The sequence below is a fragment of the Astatotilapia calliptera genome, chromosome 11 (assembly GCF_964374335.1).
Source record: "Astatotilapia calliptera chromosome 11, fAstCal68.1, whole genome shotgun sequence".
NCBI lineage: Eukaryota > Metazoa > Chordata > Actinopteri > Cichliformes > Cichlidae > Astatotilapia > Astatotilapia calliptera.
In genome coordinates, this window is record NC_137432.1 from 24,140,791 (window position 1) to 24,157,638 (window position 16,848).

The 16,848-nt window shown below is 41.7% G+C and overlaps 1 protein-coding gene across 1 annotated transcript in view; it reads left to right on the forward strand.

Moving 5' to 3' along the window:
• The window catches only part of grin2db (glutamate receptor, ionotropic, N-methyl D-aspartate 2D, b), a 33,437-nt gene that overhangs the window by 1,304 nt on the left and 15,285 nt on the right, over nt 1–16,848 (forward strand). The window contains exons 3-8 of the mRNA XM_080308284.1: nt 2,736–3,064; nt 4,224–4,338; nt 13,696–13,901; nt 14,490–14,658; nt 16,025–16,178; nt 16,635–16,760. Coding sequence (XP_080164410.1) covers nt 2,736–3,064; nt 4,224–4,338; nt 13,696–13,901; nt 14,490–14,658; nt 16,025–16,178; nt 16,635–16,760 — 1,099 coding nt within the window. The remainder of the gene's footprint in view (nt 1–2,735; nt 3,065–4,223; nt 4,339–13,695; nt 13,902–14,489; nt 14,659–16,024; nt 16,179–16,634; nt 16,761–16,848) is intronic.

Genomic DNA, 16,848 nt, shown 5'->3' on the forward strand with positions numbered 1-16,848 from the left:
AGGTTAAAAAAGTTGCCAAATGTCTTATGTCGTGTTCTTTTTTTTTGGTGTTTTCGGCCTGTCATACTCGTTACTGTATGAATAGAAACTGGATTGTAAAAAAAAAAAGATAAACAGGACTGTTCATCGTCTTAAAAAAACAATATTTAGCCGCACAGAATGAGTTTGTAATGAGCGATCAGTTAGTGCGCAGCTGCTTGTTGGAAGAAAATGACCGTAACCGATTTTCTTTTTTTCCTTTTTCTAATTCATAATTCAACCATTAACAAGCTGATGCTACACAATTGCTTCCCATTATGTAACTCTCACTCTCTTTATTTTGGCTTAAACTTAAACTGGCTTTAACTTAAAATATCCAAATATTACAAAGAAAATCAATCAATTCTAAAGCTTATGCTTCAAATTTTCTTTGACTTATTAATCTCGACCAGGATGATTTGTGGTTTTGCTTTGTACTTCTGACACGTTTCATTCCTTTGTACTGTATGCTTGCCCCTTCTTACCTTCTTTCATACATCCACTTTCATCACACTGTCTTTCACTCACATTTTTTTATACCACCAACCTCTCTTAAGCCCCCTTTTAACCCCCATGATCCTCCTGTTCAGATTTGTTACTAATGTCCGTGTTCTTATGCCTACCCCACCTCCCCTTCAAAGCTCCCTTTCTCCCTCTCTGCCTCCCCTCCTGTGCTTCTTTGCCTGGAGACAAGCTCAGTCTCCTCTGCCGCTTTGCTTTTCACCTCCATCTCTGTATGGCTACCACTCATTCAGTCGCACATCCCTCCTGCTGCACGTCTTCCTGGCCACAGACTCTGCTTACCGTTGGCTCGGTTTAGTCTGGGTCTCAATGTCATCGCTAATGTCCCAGAATGGCTACTGCAGCTCTGCGTGTGTGTGTGTGCGCGTGTGCATTTGTGTCTGTAAGTGTGTGCATGTGTATTGGATTCCTTAGGCTCCACTCAGCTGGTGTCACTGTTAATCTAACATACCGCCTGCGGCGAGTTGCCTATACGGAGAGCTTTCTTTTTAACCTTGCTTTTCATGACAGCTCCCTTGTTTTAGCTTTTCTCTATTGCTAATAAATGCTCGTGATTGGCTAGTGATGTATGTGTTTGCATTGCGTGCTCTCTTCTCTCTCTCTCTCTCTCTCTTTCTCTGCGCTACATTTATGATAATGTCTTCCACATTGTAGATGGCCCCTTGCAGGTCTGGGTCAATTTCAGCTCGGCTCTCTCGCTGTCTTTCATTTGTCCCATTCCTCTTCCAGCTTCTGCTTTGTCAGTGTTTCTTCTGCTCCTTCTGTCTTCATCTCGCTCTTTTTGTCTGTTTTGTGTTTCTCATCCTCATTTCCTATCTTTAGATATTGTGTGTCTTTTTTTAACAGCTGATTTCATCCTTCCTTCTCAATTAAGTCTCCCAATCTCTGTCTTCCACCCTCTGTCTCCCTCCTCCTCCTCCTCCTCTGTCACTCTCATTCCCTGCCTAATTCACTGGAGGTTTATTGGCATACGGGCAGGATTGTTTTGCCAAGCCATTACAGTTCAAAATTCAATGAAGGCGCAATTCTCAAAATGTGCTTTCAGTCTGTTTCCCTGACACCCCCTCCTATTGCATGAAAGAGTTGTCTTTCTCTTTTTTGCCCTTCAATTCTGCTTTGTCTCTTTTTTTCAAGCTGTAGTTTTATTTTTGGTTTCCTCATTTATTCTAAACACTTCACTTCTTTTTTGGTATTTGCCCTCACCTTCTTTCTCTGACTTCCTGCTTCCAGATGCTACTTCCTCTCTCCACTTCCTTCTCTCTCCAGTTTCCCAGTAACCCCTTAAAAACCCTGTCAATTTCAACCCTCCTTACCTCAGCATTTGCAGCAGGGCGCTCATCCCATGTCACTTCTGTCTAGCTTTAATATTTTTTTCTCTCTTTCTTCCCAGCCCCACTCAATCATCCAAACCCCTCTTTCACAAACATCTCTTATCTCTCCAGGCACTGATTTCACCAAAATATCATCCTTTGCTTTTCTTCTCTAACCCTCCTTCCCCCCTTTTTGATCTCCAAGGACTGACTATTCTCTGACTATCCTCCTCATCCGCTCACTTTGCCCTGGTTGTCTCCCGTTGTCTTTCTCTATCCTGTTTTTTAATAACATGTCAGAGCTTAACCTCTTCCCCCTTGTTTTCCCTCAGGTGTGTTTGGACTTTAACCGCCACCCCTCCTCCTCCTCCTCTTCTAGATCCCCACCTCTTCCTTGCCGCTTCTCTGCTCCACCGCTTAGAGTTGTTTGATTTTTTTTCCTTTCCTTGTTTTACTTCTGTTTTTATTAACCATAAATGTAACTTGTTTCATTAGGCCTAAGCTCATCAAGCACTGACCTTTACTGCTACGCACCTCTTAGCACACATCACATGCTGCCCTGCAGTCTTCCCTCTTTTTAGAGCGCCTGCATCCCTCTTGAAGTCTAACACCCGACTTCCATGCACCTTATCACATCAGCTTACAGCTATCACTTCTCTTACCTCATCCAGCATCCTTGTTATTTGCTGATATGGCCTTTTTATCAAACCTCCTCCCCTCCCATTCAGGTACACCTCTTCTCCGGCTCTATCTTTCTCCCCTTACTTCTCCCACCCTCTGTCTCTCTCCACGTCTCCCCTTTCCCCTCCTTATCTCACTAGTGTGTATGTGTGTGTGTGTCTCCCCTCGTCCCTGTTCCCTCCCTGCCTTCCTGCTGTCCTCCAGGTACGTTTGCTGTACTGCTCCCAGGAGGAGGCTGAGCTGGTTTTCCGAGCTGCCTGGGCCGCAGGTCAAGCCGGAGCCTCGCACATGTGGTTTGCTGTGGGACCAGCCCTCTCCGGTTTGGGCATGGAAAACCTGCCCCGGGCTTTATTTGCTGTACGGCCTCAGGGCTGGAGGGACGAGCCCCGCCGAAGGATCGCTCGCGGTGTGTCGGTGCTGACTCATGGGGCAGTGGCAATGCGAAAGGAATACGGAACCACGGGCGGGCCAAACTTTGTCACCAACTGCATGACGGATGCCAATCAGACCCAGAGGCTGCGAGGCAGGATGAGGTGAGAGAGATATCGGGGAAAGAGTGAAGCTCTAGAGAAATGAGGAGGGAAGGAGGAGAAATATTAGGTTGGAGGGTAAAACACAGCTGGCAAGCTCCAGACAAAATCTTTGAAATAGGAAGGAACAGAAATAGAGATGGAACATGGTTTAGTCTATGAAAGGAGGTCTGGTTCTTCGCCAGAATGAGCTGGAAGATATATGGGTGGAGCTGGTAAATTCAGTGTCAGAGAGCAGGCACAAAAGGGATATCTGAATTTGGAGCTGGCTATCATCCATGCAAAATAGATGTTGTTGGTGCGTGTAGTTGTGAGTTGGCGAAATTACCACAGCATCTGTAGCAAGCAGACCATGTCTCATGTATATTAATGAACTAGCTTTAATATATTCCTCGTAGGCTGTACAAACGCACAAGCAGCACACTCTTAACAGGTATGTCAGGTGGCTGTGGTTACCCCGGTTCATATATAACACCAGTCATTCTCACTCTATGTGCACATTGAACACAATATTGTATGGAGAGAGTACTCTAAGTAGTTTTCAAACATGAAATTGATTAGTTTATTTGCTGTAATTTTTTTGTAAATGATCCTCAGCACAAACGGTGAGGCAATTATTGGGAAATGATTAATGGATTCTCCTCTGTTTGTTTATAAATTATGTCTAGGAACAGAGCAGAAAGATGTTTTCGTTTCTATTTTTTTGCACTGCTACCTGCTGTTCACTGTCTGCAACTACAAGCTGCTGTTCCATATGAAGCTTTCTGTCATGCATTACAGAAAAAAAAAGAAAAGCTCTCATATTTTGTGTTTTGAAGCCAGCAAGATGACATAAGGAGACAATTAGAAAGCCTGTCCTGCGTGATTACCAGACAAACTATAGAGCCCGCAGCCGATGCCGAGAGCAGCAGTTGTTTGACTTCAAAGATCCTGACAATTCTGTGTGTCTGATCATTCGTCTGTACATTTGATTAACAGACAAGCCCTGACTGTCACCACAGAGGATCTGTGATTTAGTTTCAAGTGAGAGCAGGGCAGGCATTCTGTTGCATCAAACACAAGTGACGTTTCTTTTCTCCTCATATCTTTAAGATGAATGTTTATTCATTCGCTGATATTATGCGCTTTCTGTCCTCTCCCCTTCTGCCGCTCTTCAATGCAGATATTTCAGCAACATCACGCTTGGTGGTCGAGATTACTCTTTTAATAGTGACGGTTACCTGGCCAACCCCTTCCTGGACGTCATCTCGTGGACACCTGGACGTGGATGGGAAGATGTAAGGACATGACATAACTTCTTTGAATCTTTTATTTGCAGATTTATTGAGGTGTAAAAGGATAATTAGTTTTTTGTTGACAGTCTTGAGACTACAAGTAGGGAACAAAACAAAAGCTCTTAGCTGCTGACCCCCAGAGCAACCTTTTTTTGCTGATTTGAGCAAAATGAATAATATCTCTACAGTATGCGAGCAAGTAGAAGAGATTCATGTTCGAGTAATAGGCACATAAACTTGACAGTGAAGATATGCAGGTCACAAAGGTGCATGCTCATGTGAAGTTCAGGATTTCGCTGTTGGTGCCTCAGGAGAGAGAAGCTGGCTGCTGCTGCTGACCATCTGACTGCGCTTTGTGAATGTGCACACTTGCTGTACTCTGCCTGTTTGGTTAATGCTGCTTATTCAGTTCATTTCATGGTTACAGTGCATTCACGTAATACCACAAACAAGATTGCACACACACACACACACGCACGAACGGACACACTTATTACTCTGTAATGATCGGAGCATTGACAAACATCTAATCATCCTCAAGTTTGATGATTATAATTTTTTGAATTCACCTATTAAGCAAAACATGCACGCTCTCCAGCTTCTAAAATGAAATTTCCTGCTTTTTTATATATATATATCACTTTAAACTGAACATTTCTCATGTTTTTTTGTTTGGTTTTCTTTGGTTTGACCAATAAGCAACAATGGCCTCCCCCCATGACCACAGGGAGGCCATATTATTTGATAATTTTACTGAAATTGCTTCAAAAGGCACCAATAGAGCTCCAGTTTAGCGACTTGAATTAGCTGTTTTGAAGTTGTTGGAAAGGGGCATGGAAACATATCGCCATGGGAGTTTATGAGGATTGACTTGAGTGGCCGCTGGTGGCAAAGGTTTTATTCTTGGACTCTAAAGGAGCAGTGTTGCATGATTCATGTTTCAAAATAATCCCTATTTATCTTCAACATGGTCTGCAGTCCCACAGTTCATCCACTGTCTGAAACAAGCTGCTTTAGCTCCCTTTCCTTTAAGCCATCGTTCTGTTTGCCCCATAAAGAACAGACACTGATGAGCACCACCTCGTTCACTTGCTGGTGTGTCGGCTCGGGAAACAAACTGTAAACCTACCAAAAAATACCAGTTCCATTCCACAAAAAACTGTAACTTTGCAAATCCGTTCCCAGCTGTTAGTTTATATTTGAGCATGAATCTAATGAAAATTAAGATTGGACTGCAGCAAAAACATTTCAGTATTTAATCATGAGCTCCTTTTTTGGAATAAATAAATGGACTCACCTGACACTTTATTAGTTACATCTTTCTGGTGCCAGGTGTGTTGGCTCTTGAACTGTTTTAATACTTTGTGGCATAGATTCATCAAAGTGCTGGAACCATTTCTCTGAGATTTTGCTTCATGTTATGATGATGTTGCTGCAGATTGGATGTGCATTCATGAGCTCACATTCCTATTGGATTGAGATCGTCATATTCAAGAATCTACTTTGGAGATTATTTAAGCTTTGGGACGTAGCTTGTTATCAGAAGATGGGCACACTGTGCTCCCCATGGTCAGCAACAATACTCAGGTAGGCTGTGGTGTTTAAATGATCCTCAGTTGGCGTCCAACCCTTGCCAAGAGAGTATCCCCTATATTCTCACACCACCAAAGGCCTGAACCATTGGTACAAGGCAGGATGGGTCCAATGCTTTCATGTTGTTTATGCCAAATTGTGACGCTACCACCCAAACGTGGCAATCAAAACTCATCAGAGCAGTCTTCTATTGTCTAATTTTGATGAGAATGTGTAAATTGTAGCGTCACTTTCCTGTTGTTAGCTGACAGGAGTGGTCTTCTGCTGCTGTAGCCCATCTGCTCCAAGGTTCAGTCTGTTGTATCTTCAGATGTGCTGTTCTGCATATTTTGGTTGTAGCAAGTAGGTACTTGAGTTACTGTTGCCTTCCTATTAGCCCGAAGCAGTTTGGCCATTCTCCTCTGACCTCTGGCATCAACGAGGTATTTTCACCCAGAGAACTGCTGCTCACTGGATATATTTTCTCTTTTTTTGGACTATTCTCTGTAAACCCTAGAGATGTTTGTGTGGGAAATCCCAGTAGATGAGCAGTTTCTGCTCACCAGCCTTTCTGGCACCAACAACCATGACACATTCAAAGTCACTCAAGTCACTTTTCTTCCTCATTCTGATGCTTAGTTTAAATTTCAGCAGGTCGTCTCGACCATGCCTACGTCCCTAAATGCACTGAGATACTGTCATGTGATTGGCTGATTAGATATTTGCAGGAGTTGTTGAGCTAGTGTACCCTAATAAAGTGGATAGTGAGTGTATGTAGCTGATGACTGATGTTTCTATGTGTCTGCATACGATCATACTTGAGATTGAACATTTTTATACACGTAGTAACAGCTGCAATTATATAATTATCAGAATTATAAGGTTCAGTAAAGCTACACTGAAATATTCCCATTGTTTTTACAGAAAGTATATTAACAGGCTATTCAGTATGATCATTAAGATCAACATTTCAGTGATATGTTAATTATATCTCGCCATTCTCACTCACTATTCCCCTAGATGAAACGCTTTGTCTTTTATCTTTAATGAAGCTAAAATCCAGCTGTATACTGAGCTTTGTGAACAAACAAAGCTCAGTATACAGTCTGTGCAACTTTTGTCTGTTGATGGCCTTAAAAAAAGAAACGACATCTTAAGTTAAATGTAAAGTATTCTAGCTGATGAATTATTTTTTTTTATTTATTTATTTTTTTTGCTTAACCTCCAAAACTCATGAGTACTTCAGAGCGGTGAACAAACTTTTCAAGTTAGACTAGAACTGTGTGCCCGACAGGAGTGTAATTAAAATATCCTCAATCTTTAATGTCATCCAGGTCCTAGAGTAGAAGAAATTGACTGTTTAGAGCAATCCTAATAGTGTTTATATATGTGTAAATTTATATATGTATAAGAGAAAATAAGTAGAACTATAAGAGAATTTTATTCAAATGAAAATGCAGTTAAACATGTTTATTTACTTTATTCTTTGTCCATTCACAGAAATCGATTTCTTGATGTTGTTTAGACTAATAGTTGCTGATTTGTTTTTTTTTTTTTCTAAAATAAAGTGAAAATCAGACTTAAATAGTCCTGAAGGTTTCTGGGCTTCATCTGCATCTGATTGTAGCCTCACCATTGTTTTGTGTGCACATCTACCGAGCACCTGTACGCCTGGCGTGTCATGCATATTCTATAAAACAGCATTTGTTCAGGAATCCTTAATACGAAGCCTTGTCACCTGTTGGGGATGTTTTCCCTTTAATGCACTGGGATTTTCCCCTCGTCAGTGTCAGAGGAGAGAGAGCGAGGCTCATTTTCACACACACACACACCTGCCTTTCTTTCCCACACTGCACATGCATAAAGACACAAAAATCTCAGAACATTAATTCTGCGACTGGATTCAATTCTGCACAAATACAAGCAGCAATGCACCAACATACGCTTACACACAACCACAAATACACACATTGGTGGTTCTCAGCCTCCTGCTGGTTTTAACAGCCCACCAGAGTCCAGTCTCAGCATGTCGTAACATGCTGACTCCTGCCATATCCCTCAAATCCCTTTCAATTAGAAGCTCCTGCGCTGGTCCTTCGACTCTGTGCAAACGCAGGGTGCGAAACTCGCCCACATACACACATGCTTAGAGCTCACATGCAGACATCTACATATGTGCACACAAATGAGAGAGCATAGAGTATGCCTACACCCTTCTTGCACAATCCTTATTACACACACACACACACACACCCTCAATAAGGATAAGACGCCTGCATCTGCCTATTATGCACATCCACGCTGTTGGCTCTCCCTGAATATTTAATGTTCTCTTTACAATGACTGCACCATTACCTAGAGCATGGGAGCACCCAGCTTAGTACGCTGAAACACTGCAGACTAGTACTGAAGGTTGTCCAGCTTTTGCGCGGCTCGTTTCACATATGAGAAAAGCACAGAGAGACAGATTACTAGAATGAACCTTTATTAATGACAATCAGAACTGCTAAAGAAGAAGGTTTGAGTTTAAAGTGGCTCCCAGTTCCCGAACTTATGAATATATTCAGCAATTTTCATTTTTTACGTTTTTTGGCTGGTCTTTTTCGGACATTTGCGCTTTTGCCTTTTGGGGATGTTTCTTGTAGAAAGTAATGTGTTCTCCCATAAGCTTTGTCTGTTTTCTCTGCGTTTCCTGAGTGTGTTTTGATTGAACGTCTGCTGTGGAGCCTTGGTCGAAGTGCTGTCGAAATACAGTCATTGTTGTCACCGCCTCCTCTTCTCTGCCAGTGCTCACATTATACAGACAGGAAGGCGGCACAAAGCTGTCAAACTTTACAGTACTGGCCTGCTAAAGCACTCACATTTTCATTTCTTATCTTTTTTTATGTGACTGTGTGTGTGTGTGTGTGTGTGTGTGTGTGTGTGTGTGTGTGTGTGCGCGCGCGTGTGTATGTGTGTGCATTTAACGGCATATCTTCTTGTTTGTGCATGTGTTTACAGTTTCCATGTGCACTTTCTATTATGTTGTGTCTTTTTCACTTGTCACGACACTGTGATGTGACTTTTATTGGGTGATCACGCCGAGAATTGTCAAGAGAGGCCGGTAGAGGAAGTTTCACAAATAAACTCACTGTTCCTGGGTGTGGTTCATCCTTGTGCTGCTTAAGAAGTGTGAATATCCCAGGCACCCAGGCAGAGGCATCCAGTCCATCCCGGCTGCATTGCTATAAATAATGCTAAGAGAAGGAGACAACAATGATACGAGTGAAAAGATGCTTGATAGACATTTTCAGGTCGATAGAGGACAGAACAATCTGGTCTCATAGCTTCATGTAAGATTATCAAAACAAAAATAAAATGTTAGGGCCAGTTTTTTTTTAAATTAAAAAAAAGTCAAATGAAAGCATAACTTTGGCTCCAGGCTGTTAAATGTCCAAAATGTCTATGGATTTAAGCTCAGCACAGTTAGCCCCATCTCAGTAAAGCCCTCCTTCTATTTGAAACTTAATGGCACCTCTGATTGAAGTCAAGTTTTTAACCTTGTTCATATGGTGTTTTATTTAGGCATTCATTTATTTTTGGTAGTCGGATCATGAGTAAAATAAATAAATAAAAAATCCAGTCAGAGTTGAGGCTGGACATGCAACAAACCGATCGAAACCAGTCCTGTGAACTTGCTGCATCTGGCTAATTTATCAGAGCAAAGTTTGTATAACATCAGAAAGACACTATATTAACTGATAAATGACATCGTGAAGGGTGATACTGTTTAAGGGCATGTGTGAGTCTTCTGCTCACCACAAGTGTCTCACCTGTCCTCCTCCTATGCTCTGCTTTACAAACAGACCACAGACACACAAGGAATGTAGCAGAGAAAAGACAGGTGAAGTAAGGATAACGTTACTTAAGTCGTCAACAAGCTTCCCAAGAAGAGTTAATCCATCAAAATGCTTTATTTGTGATTGCAAACTTGTTTAGTTTTAACACTAAGCCTTAGCATCATGTAGTGTACTCCTGGAACTGGATGCAAACCTTGGTTTTGTCTTTCCTCTGAAACACAGAAACAACATGTGCTTTGGACATCCTGATTTATAAATTAAGCACATTTTACTCTACTAAACAACTCTAACAAAAAATGGACTTTGGCTGTGTAAACCACGATGTATTTAATAAGAGAATTTGTAAGGCAGATGCAGAGGGTGAGTGGAGAGGGTCTGCAGGCAGTTAGCTGAGGAATGATGTTAATTAAATAAGTTAAAAGCACAGAGTTGCATCTAAGGCATTTTAAGACATGAAGGCTTTATTTTCAGGGGGGAAATGAAATTTGTCATTTTAATGAACAGAGGTGAGTTTTGGCAGATTTAATCAATGCCAGGAGATGGATTTTAATTGGTTCATTCTACTCAGAACCATTACCATGAATAATGTTCTTATTTAGTTTAATGTCTGATTTGACAAACATATGTGAGTAACAGCTGCACCCTTTGCACAACCACAGATTGGCCACATGACAGTGAATATTAAAGGCTCGGTTTTCTAAAACAGAGTGAGTAAGCGCAGCATCCAAGTTATTAACAGTAAATATGATTACAGCCTTTCACAAAGTGCTACCTTTATGACCCCCTTTAAGATTCAGTTTTTATTGAGACTGTCAAACAGATCTTCATAGTAGCTGCAATCATCTGGTGCCACTATTTTGTGTGGTTGCTGCATTGGATTGTTTTTTCTGTCTTTTTTTTCTATTTATGTAATACAAGGATTTCAGAAAACATCCAAGCCAACAAAAACTACAGATATAAGTGTATTTAATAAACATGTCTCTGTTGAAGGGCTTTCTGAGATCGTTTTTATGCTCTGCCCTTTGGTTGTGATAGGTACTCTATTACTTCACACAAGCATACATACAGTTAGGTCCATAATTTGTTGGACAGAGATAACTTCTGCAAACCACAGCAGTGGATCCAGCCATCGATATGTGATGGAAGTGGAGACTTTGAGCTTTAATTCAAGGGGTTTTTGTGAAGAACACTGGGCAGAGTGGACCCAATCGCAGGACTTAGAGTGGTGAACTCGAGTGCATTTATTAACAGTGAATTAACTGTGATACATACAGATAGTGATCAGCAAGTTCTCTATAGAACTTGGCTGCCAGCATGCAGTTGAGTCCTATAGAGTCTTGCTAATGACCTACTAATTTTATTCAGGTGTGGTGCAGCAGGGACACGTTTAAAAGTTTCAGGACACCAGCCCTCGAGGACTGGAGTTTGACACCCCTGATATAGAGGCTTCTGAGGACAACGCTGGGAGAACGTTGCCCATAGTGAGACTCTGAAGCGAATGTTTGAAAGAGACATTCTGGTTTTTATTCCAGTCTATGTTTGGGTTATGGCATCTCGACCAGGTGTGACTAACTTCGAGAGGAGTGAGAGGGGCCTCAAGAAGACAGACAAAGTTGTTTTGAGTTGTTGCCAGAGAGAATGAGAGGATGATTTAAGATGATTTCTGCTGGAAACATGAGCCTGAACATGAGGTAGGGTTGAGCCATTTCACTGCTCGCTTGCCAGTATCCCTACTACTACTTGCGAGCGTGGTCTTTTGGGCACACAGGACAGGCATAAATGAAATGTCCTTTCACTCCAAAATAAAGGCACTCGCCAGCTGAGAGCTGTTCTGCGAGGGAGAGTCGGCCTGTGCAAGTTGCACGGGTTGTTCCTCATTGTTTTCACTAACACTCCATTCCTGGCAGCAGGTGCGTTCAGCCAGAGGCAAACCGCAATGAGTCCCGTCCATGAACACAGACACAGAAACTCAAGCACGAGGAGAAACAGGAGGACTGAGGGGGACAGTTTTACAAACATTTTGCATTAATTTTTTAGCAGTTACAGCCATTTTTATATAAAATGAATTGTTGACTGTTTTTAATACTTGGGGAAAAAACCCAGTAGATTCTCAACATTTTTATCAAAACTCTATAGTAAGTGTTCACATAAAATTATATTTGTAGTACCACCTGTGCCTTTAGACACTTTTATAATGAACTAGTCTCTTTCAATAGTAGTTCTCACAAACTACTGAATGTAAAGGCGCCATCTTGTTAAAACACAGCTAGAGTTCAGCTTCTTGCTGTAAAAAAAAACTTTTTTTTTTACAAACCTCTCTACCACATGTGCTCAACTGTTGACCTGCAGAAGAAGAACGCCACCTACGTTACTGTTACTGTGCCGCGTGCATAATTGTGAGCATTTATTTTAGTCTGGAGGTAAATATTATAAACTTCAGATAGCGTATTATTTCTTTCTTTTAAAAAAATTATTTTTTAAATGGCATATTATTTCTAAGCCCCTCAGCCAATACTTATTTTTGACCAACATTTCAGTATGATTTTTTGTTGTGTTTGTGTTTGTTTTTTAAATATTAAGGTGCTCTAAAAACCACTGCTGAGAAAAGACATGCAGAAACTATTTTACTGTGAATTAGTCTGTGTGTGGAAATGTGACCATTTGGTCCTAAAACACTGCAGTCCGCTCTGCTCACTGTTAAAAACAACGTGGCTGTGTGTGTGTACCAATATGTGCACCTCAATGTGCGTAACTTGTACTGGGATTCTTCCTCTGTGATCAAGTTACCAGTATGATTGAGGACGACAAATATATGGGACTGGGATCTAATAATAATTTGCAGTTAATTATGCCTCAATGAATAGTCCCAATTTTTTGCCCTCTAAAAGAGAACAACAAATACATGGACAGCCACAAAAACATCTCTGTTCAGTTGGAAAATCAACACTGCCCCCCTTTAGTAAATACCAGCAGCAGCTTTTTAAACAGCTGTAGCGCAGACCATTATTAAATCTCGTCTTAAACTGCATAAACAGTATTTTCTGAATGAGAAGTCCTTTCCATGCCCCTCCTCAAGCCAGCTAGACATCAGAGAGATATCTCGGGAAAGTCCAGGAAAGAAGCAAAGCAGACCAATAACTGGAAGTTAATAACAATTCATGATCTGACAGGAATGAAACTCGGTCGTGAATTTCAGAGAAAGGTACAGCCACAGTGTTCAGTCAGACACTGAAAACTTCACAGTGCTACTGGGAAACGTCCACAGGTGCATAAAACACAGCCTAACAGAAATACTCTGAATTTCTAATGCAGATTATATGCACATGGACACACATAAATTTATAAAGTAAATGGGAAAGAGAGTGAGTCTAACAAAGTTCTCTGAAATATTTTGTTACTTGTTAAGGTTGATTCAACCCTCCTGGCCAATCAGAATCCAGACTTAATTTGAGATAACTCATGAATGAACTGGAATACTGCCATCTTACACCTCTTGCTTCTCTGCCAAGGTCACACATTTTTATCAGCCTTTCAACCAGATGCCCAGATACAAGATTAAAATCAGCCCTTGCTTCCAACTTTCTTGCAGATCGGTGAAAAAGACAACCCCAGAAATGGGCCTGAAAAAAGCCTTAAAGATAGCAGCGGTTTGAGCCAAATTATCTTCTGAGATTAGTGAACATTCTGTTTCCAAAAATGGTTACACAAACTGATTCTGTTACACATTTGGAAAACGCTCGTTTGAATTACTTGAAACATTAATCCAAGTTAATTTAGCTATTACTTTCTAACAAGTCTTGAGACAATGTGAATATGACCTGTCTAAGTTTTTTCTAATGCTTTTTAATCTATATGGGAAAGATTACGTGCTTATTTATCATTACAACTAAAGGTCTTTTGCACTAGAGTACTGCACTTCCTCTAATGTTTCTCTTGTCTGTTCCCCTAGGTAGGCTGGTGGGAGAATGGCGTGCTGAGGTTACGGTACCCAGCCTGGTCCCGCTACGGGCCATTCCTTAAACCACCCGATGATGCCCAGCACCTGCGTGTTGTCACACTGGAAGAAAGGCCATTTGTCATTGTAGAGCTTGCAGACCCTGCATCTGGAACCTGCATCCGTGACTCAGTTCCCTGCAGACGACCCCTTAATGCCAGGTTTGAAAGCCTTGAAAGGAAGAGGGAGAAATGTAAAAGAAATAACTCACGTATTTTATTATGTATGTGATGTGATTATCTTTTCCATACCTTATTTTTGGACACTTTCATTTCAAAGATGGTGGTACTTTGGGAAAAGAAATAACGGAGGGTAATCTAATTGAAAGGAGTACTAGAGACTGCTTTATTTACTAGTGTTTGGAATGGAGTTCCTAAGCTCTCATGATGCCATCCAATTGAGGTGACATCAGTCACCTATCAAAACTGTGGTCTCTTCACTCCCTGGCCGTAATCAATAACAGACTGCTCTCCAGAGGATCAGTGGAATGACTCAGGGGTCTGGAATCAGATATGACCACAGTGGAGCTTTATGGTTCATCAGCTTCTGAAGGGATGACAGCACCTATCCTGCACAGGTCGATCAAACCTGTCAACAAGTGCTTGGCCACAGTACTCCGTTTTTGTGACCATATCCAACTGTCTTCCTTTCCTTTCCTTACCTTTCCTTAAAGATTTTCACCTTTAAAGTTTTACTATGATTATTTTTTGCTATTATCTTTTACTCTCTATGCTGTGTCTTTTTCATAGTGCCATCCATGAGGGTGTGGCTCCAATGAAGCAGTGCTGCAAGGGTTTCTGCATTGACATCCTCAAGAGATTGGCCAAAATAGTCGGCTTCACCTACGATCTTTACTTAGTGACCAATGGGAAACATGGGAAGAAAATTGATGGGGTTTGGAACGGCATGATTGGAGAGGCAAGTCTTTGTGAGTGTGTGTGTCTGTAAGCCCGTGGAAGCTCCCGGTTCTGCCTGTCTGCCTTTGTGAGCAATGTGTTCTCAATGTCGCTCCCGTATCACTTGTGCATGTGTGAAAAGGGTGTATGTGTGTGTGTGTGTGTGCCTCTGCATATTTGAGTTGCATTTTCGGTCAAGTAGTAGCATTCCTCAGTGTGTGGTCTCGCGTCCTGGGTGACCAGTTAAACGCTAAGTGTCACATCAATCGCTGTGAGAGTTATGGCCACTTAACCACTGCTAGCAATCAGACAGCTGTCATTTATTACACACTGCAGCAGGCGTGCACACACACACACACACACACAAAACAGAACGCATACTGTATTAGAGAGAAAATAACTCACGGTTAAACAAATTAGAAGGACAAGCATAATGTGTAACACATGCAGTGAGCTCACTCTCCTACAAACGCGTCCCGACAGTGTGTTATCTGCAGAGACACATCCTTAGTCACAAACGCGCACACACAAACACACACTCTGTCAGATACCCCCTAGCTGGTAGTCCTTGATATTTTCGTGGTAATATAGTTCATCATCCACCATCAAGTAAAGATACAGAGATGCTGGCAAGAAAATGAAAAAAAAAAAAAAAGAAGCATGCACAGACAGACAGAAAAGCATGCACACATCCTCACACACCAGCCGAGATCGATACGGGAGCTGCTGTTTCATTGAAGCGCCCTGCTGTTTCTATCTTTGTCCCAGAGGGAACTTGCCAAACGCCAGTTGTCACAGGTTCCAAAACAGTTCCACTGCGCTCTCCTGCTCTATCATTTATAACTTGAGCCCGTCTGTCGAATCTATTTTTTACATGCAAAAGGGCAAGCGAATTTTGTTTTCTCAAACTAATGTCTGTCTTTTGATCAGATGTTCCAAAGCCGGCCATTCTTTGATCAGGTAATCCAGAGACTTGGCAAAGTTGAGAGGAGGGTGCTTTGCTTTCCACTTCGCTTCATTTTTCTGCTGATTTGCTCTGAAGAGCGAATGTGCCATGTCTAATGTAGATTAACATTTCACTCATACAATCAGCGGACACAGCGGTTTTCAGGTTTTTGCTAGATGGTGGCAGGGTTGAGAAGCGTCCTAACTCATTTTGTATGCTAAAGGGATGCTGAAGAGACACATGTTCAGTATTTGTACAAGACCGAGTTTCTCATGCAGGCAAGTTTAATGATGTACAAAGGGTCAAGGTGTGACTTGTCAGCACCTTACCTGAAAACCTTCTGGACCGAAAAGGATGGGCTTTGTCTAGCTGTAACAGGTACACGATTTACTCATAATTACAGCCGATTTATTTCTTAGCGGTGCTGTTTGTCCCCCTTTAGGTGGTGTACAAGCGGGCGGATATGGCCATTGGCTCGCTGACTATCAATGAGGAGAGGTCAGAAGTTGTGGATTTCTCCGTGCCCTTTGTGGAGACGGGGATCAGTGTCATGGTCTCCCGTAGCAATGGGACTGTATCGCCATCAGCTTTCTTAGGTAAGAGGCTGTGTTTGTGGGCGGCGTGTAGCTGATGTACAGAATCTAATCTAATTGTGGAGCGCTGAGTTTGCATAACACGCCCCAGCCTTTGGTTGCTAGTTCTTTACATCAAGATTAGCCATTAGTTTTTCTTAGGTTCACGTCTTCTTAACTTTTACTTTCACTCCGTCAGCAGACTCCAGGCTCCAGCGGGAGAATAGTGTTATGGGCCTATAGACTGCATTGAGATGATTGTAAAAAAAAAAAAGAAGAAGAAGAAAGAGAAGAGAGTGTGTTTATGGGCTTTTGGAGAATATATTTGCTCCAGTGGTTTTTATTTCTCTGCATATATAGTCTCCATTATGGGCTAGATTTATGAAACATTCTTGTTTCTTATACTGATAATGACAGTTACAGTAATTTAATAATGCAATAAGAGTACAAAAAAGTGCATGTTTTTGTTTTTTTCCACAGAGCCCTACAGTCCAGCGGTGTGGGTGATGATGTTTGTCATGTGCCTGACCGTCGTGGCTGTGACTGTCTTTATTTTTGAGTTCTTCAGCCCCGTAGGCTACAACCGCAGTCTCCAGACCGGCAAGAGTGAGTGATGAGTCCAAGCTGTCTGTGTTTAATGCATCTCTGTGAAGTCCATCACTGTTGCCAAATGGATCAAAAGAAGAAACATTAA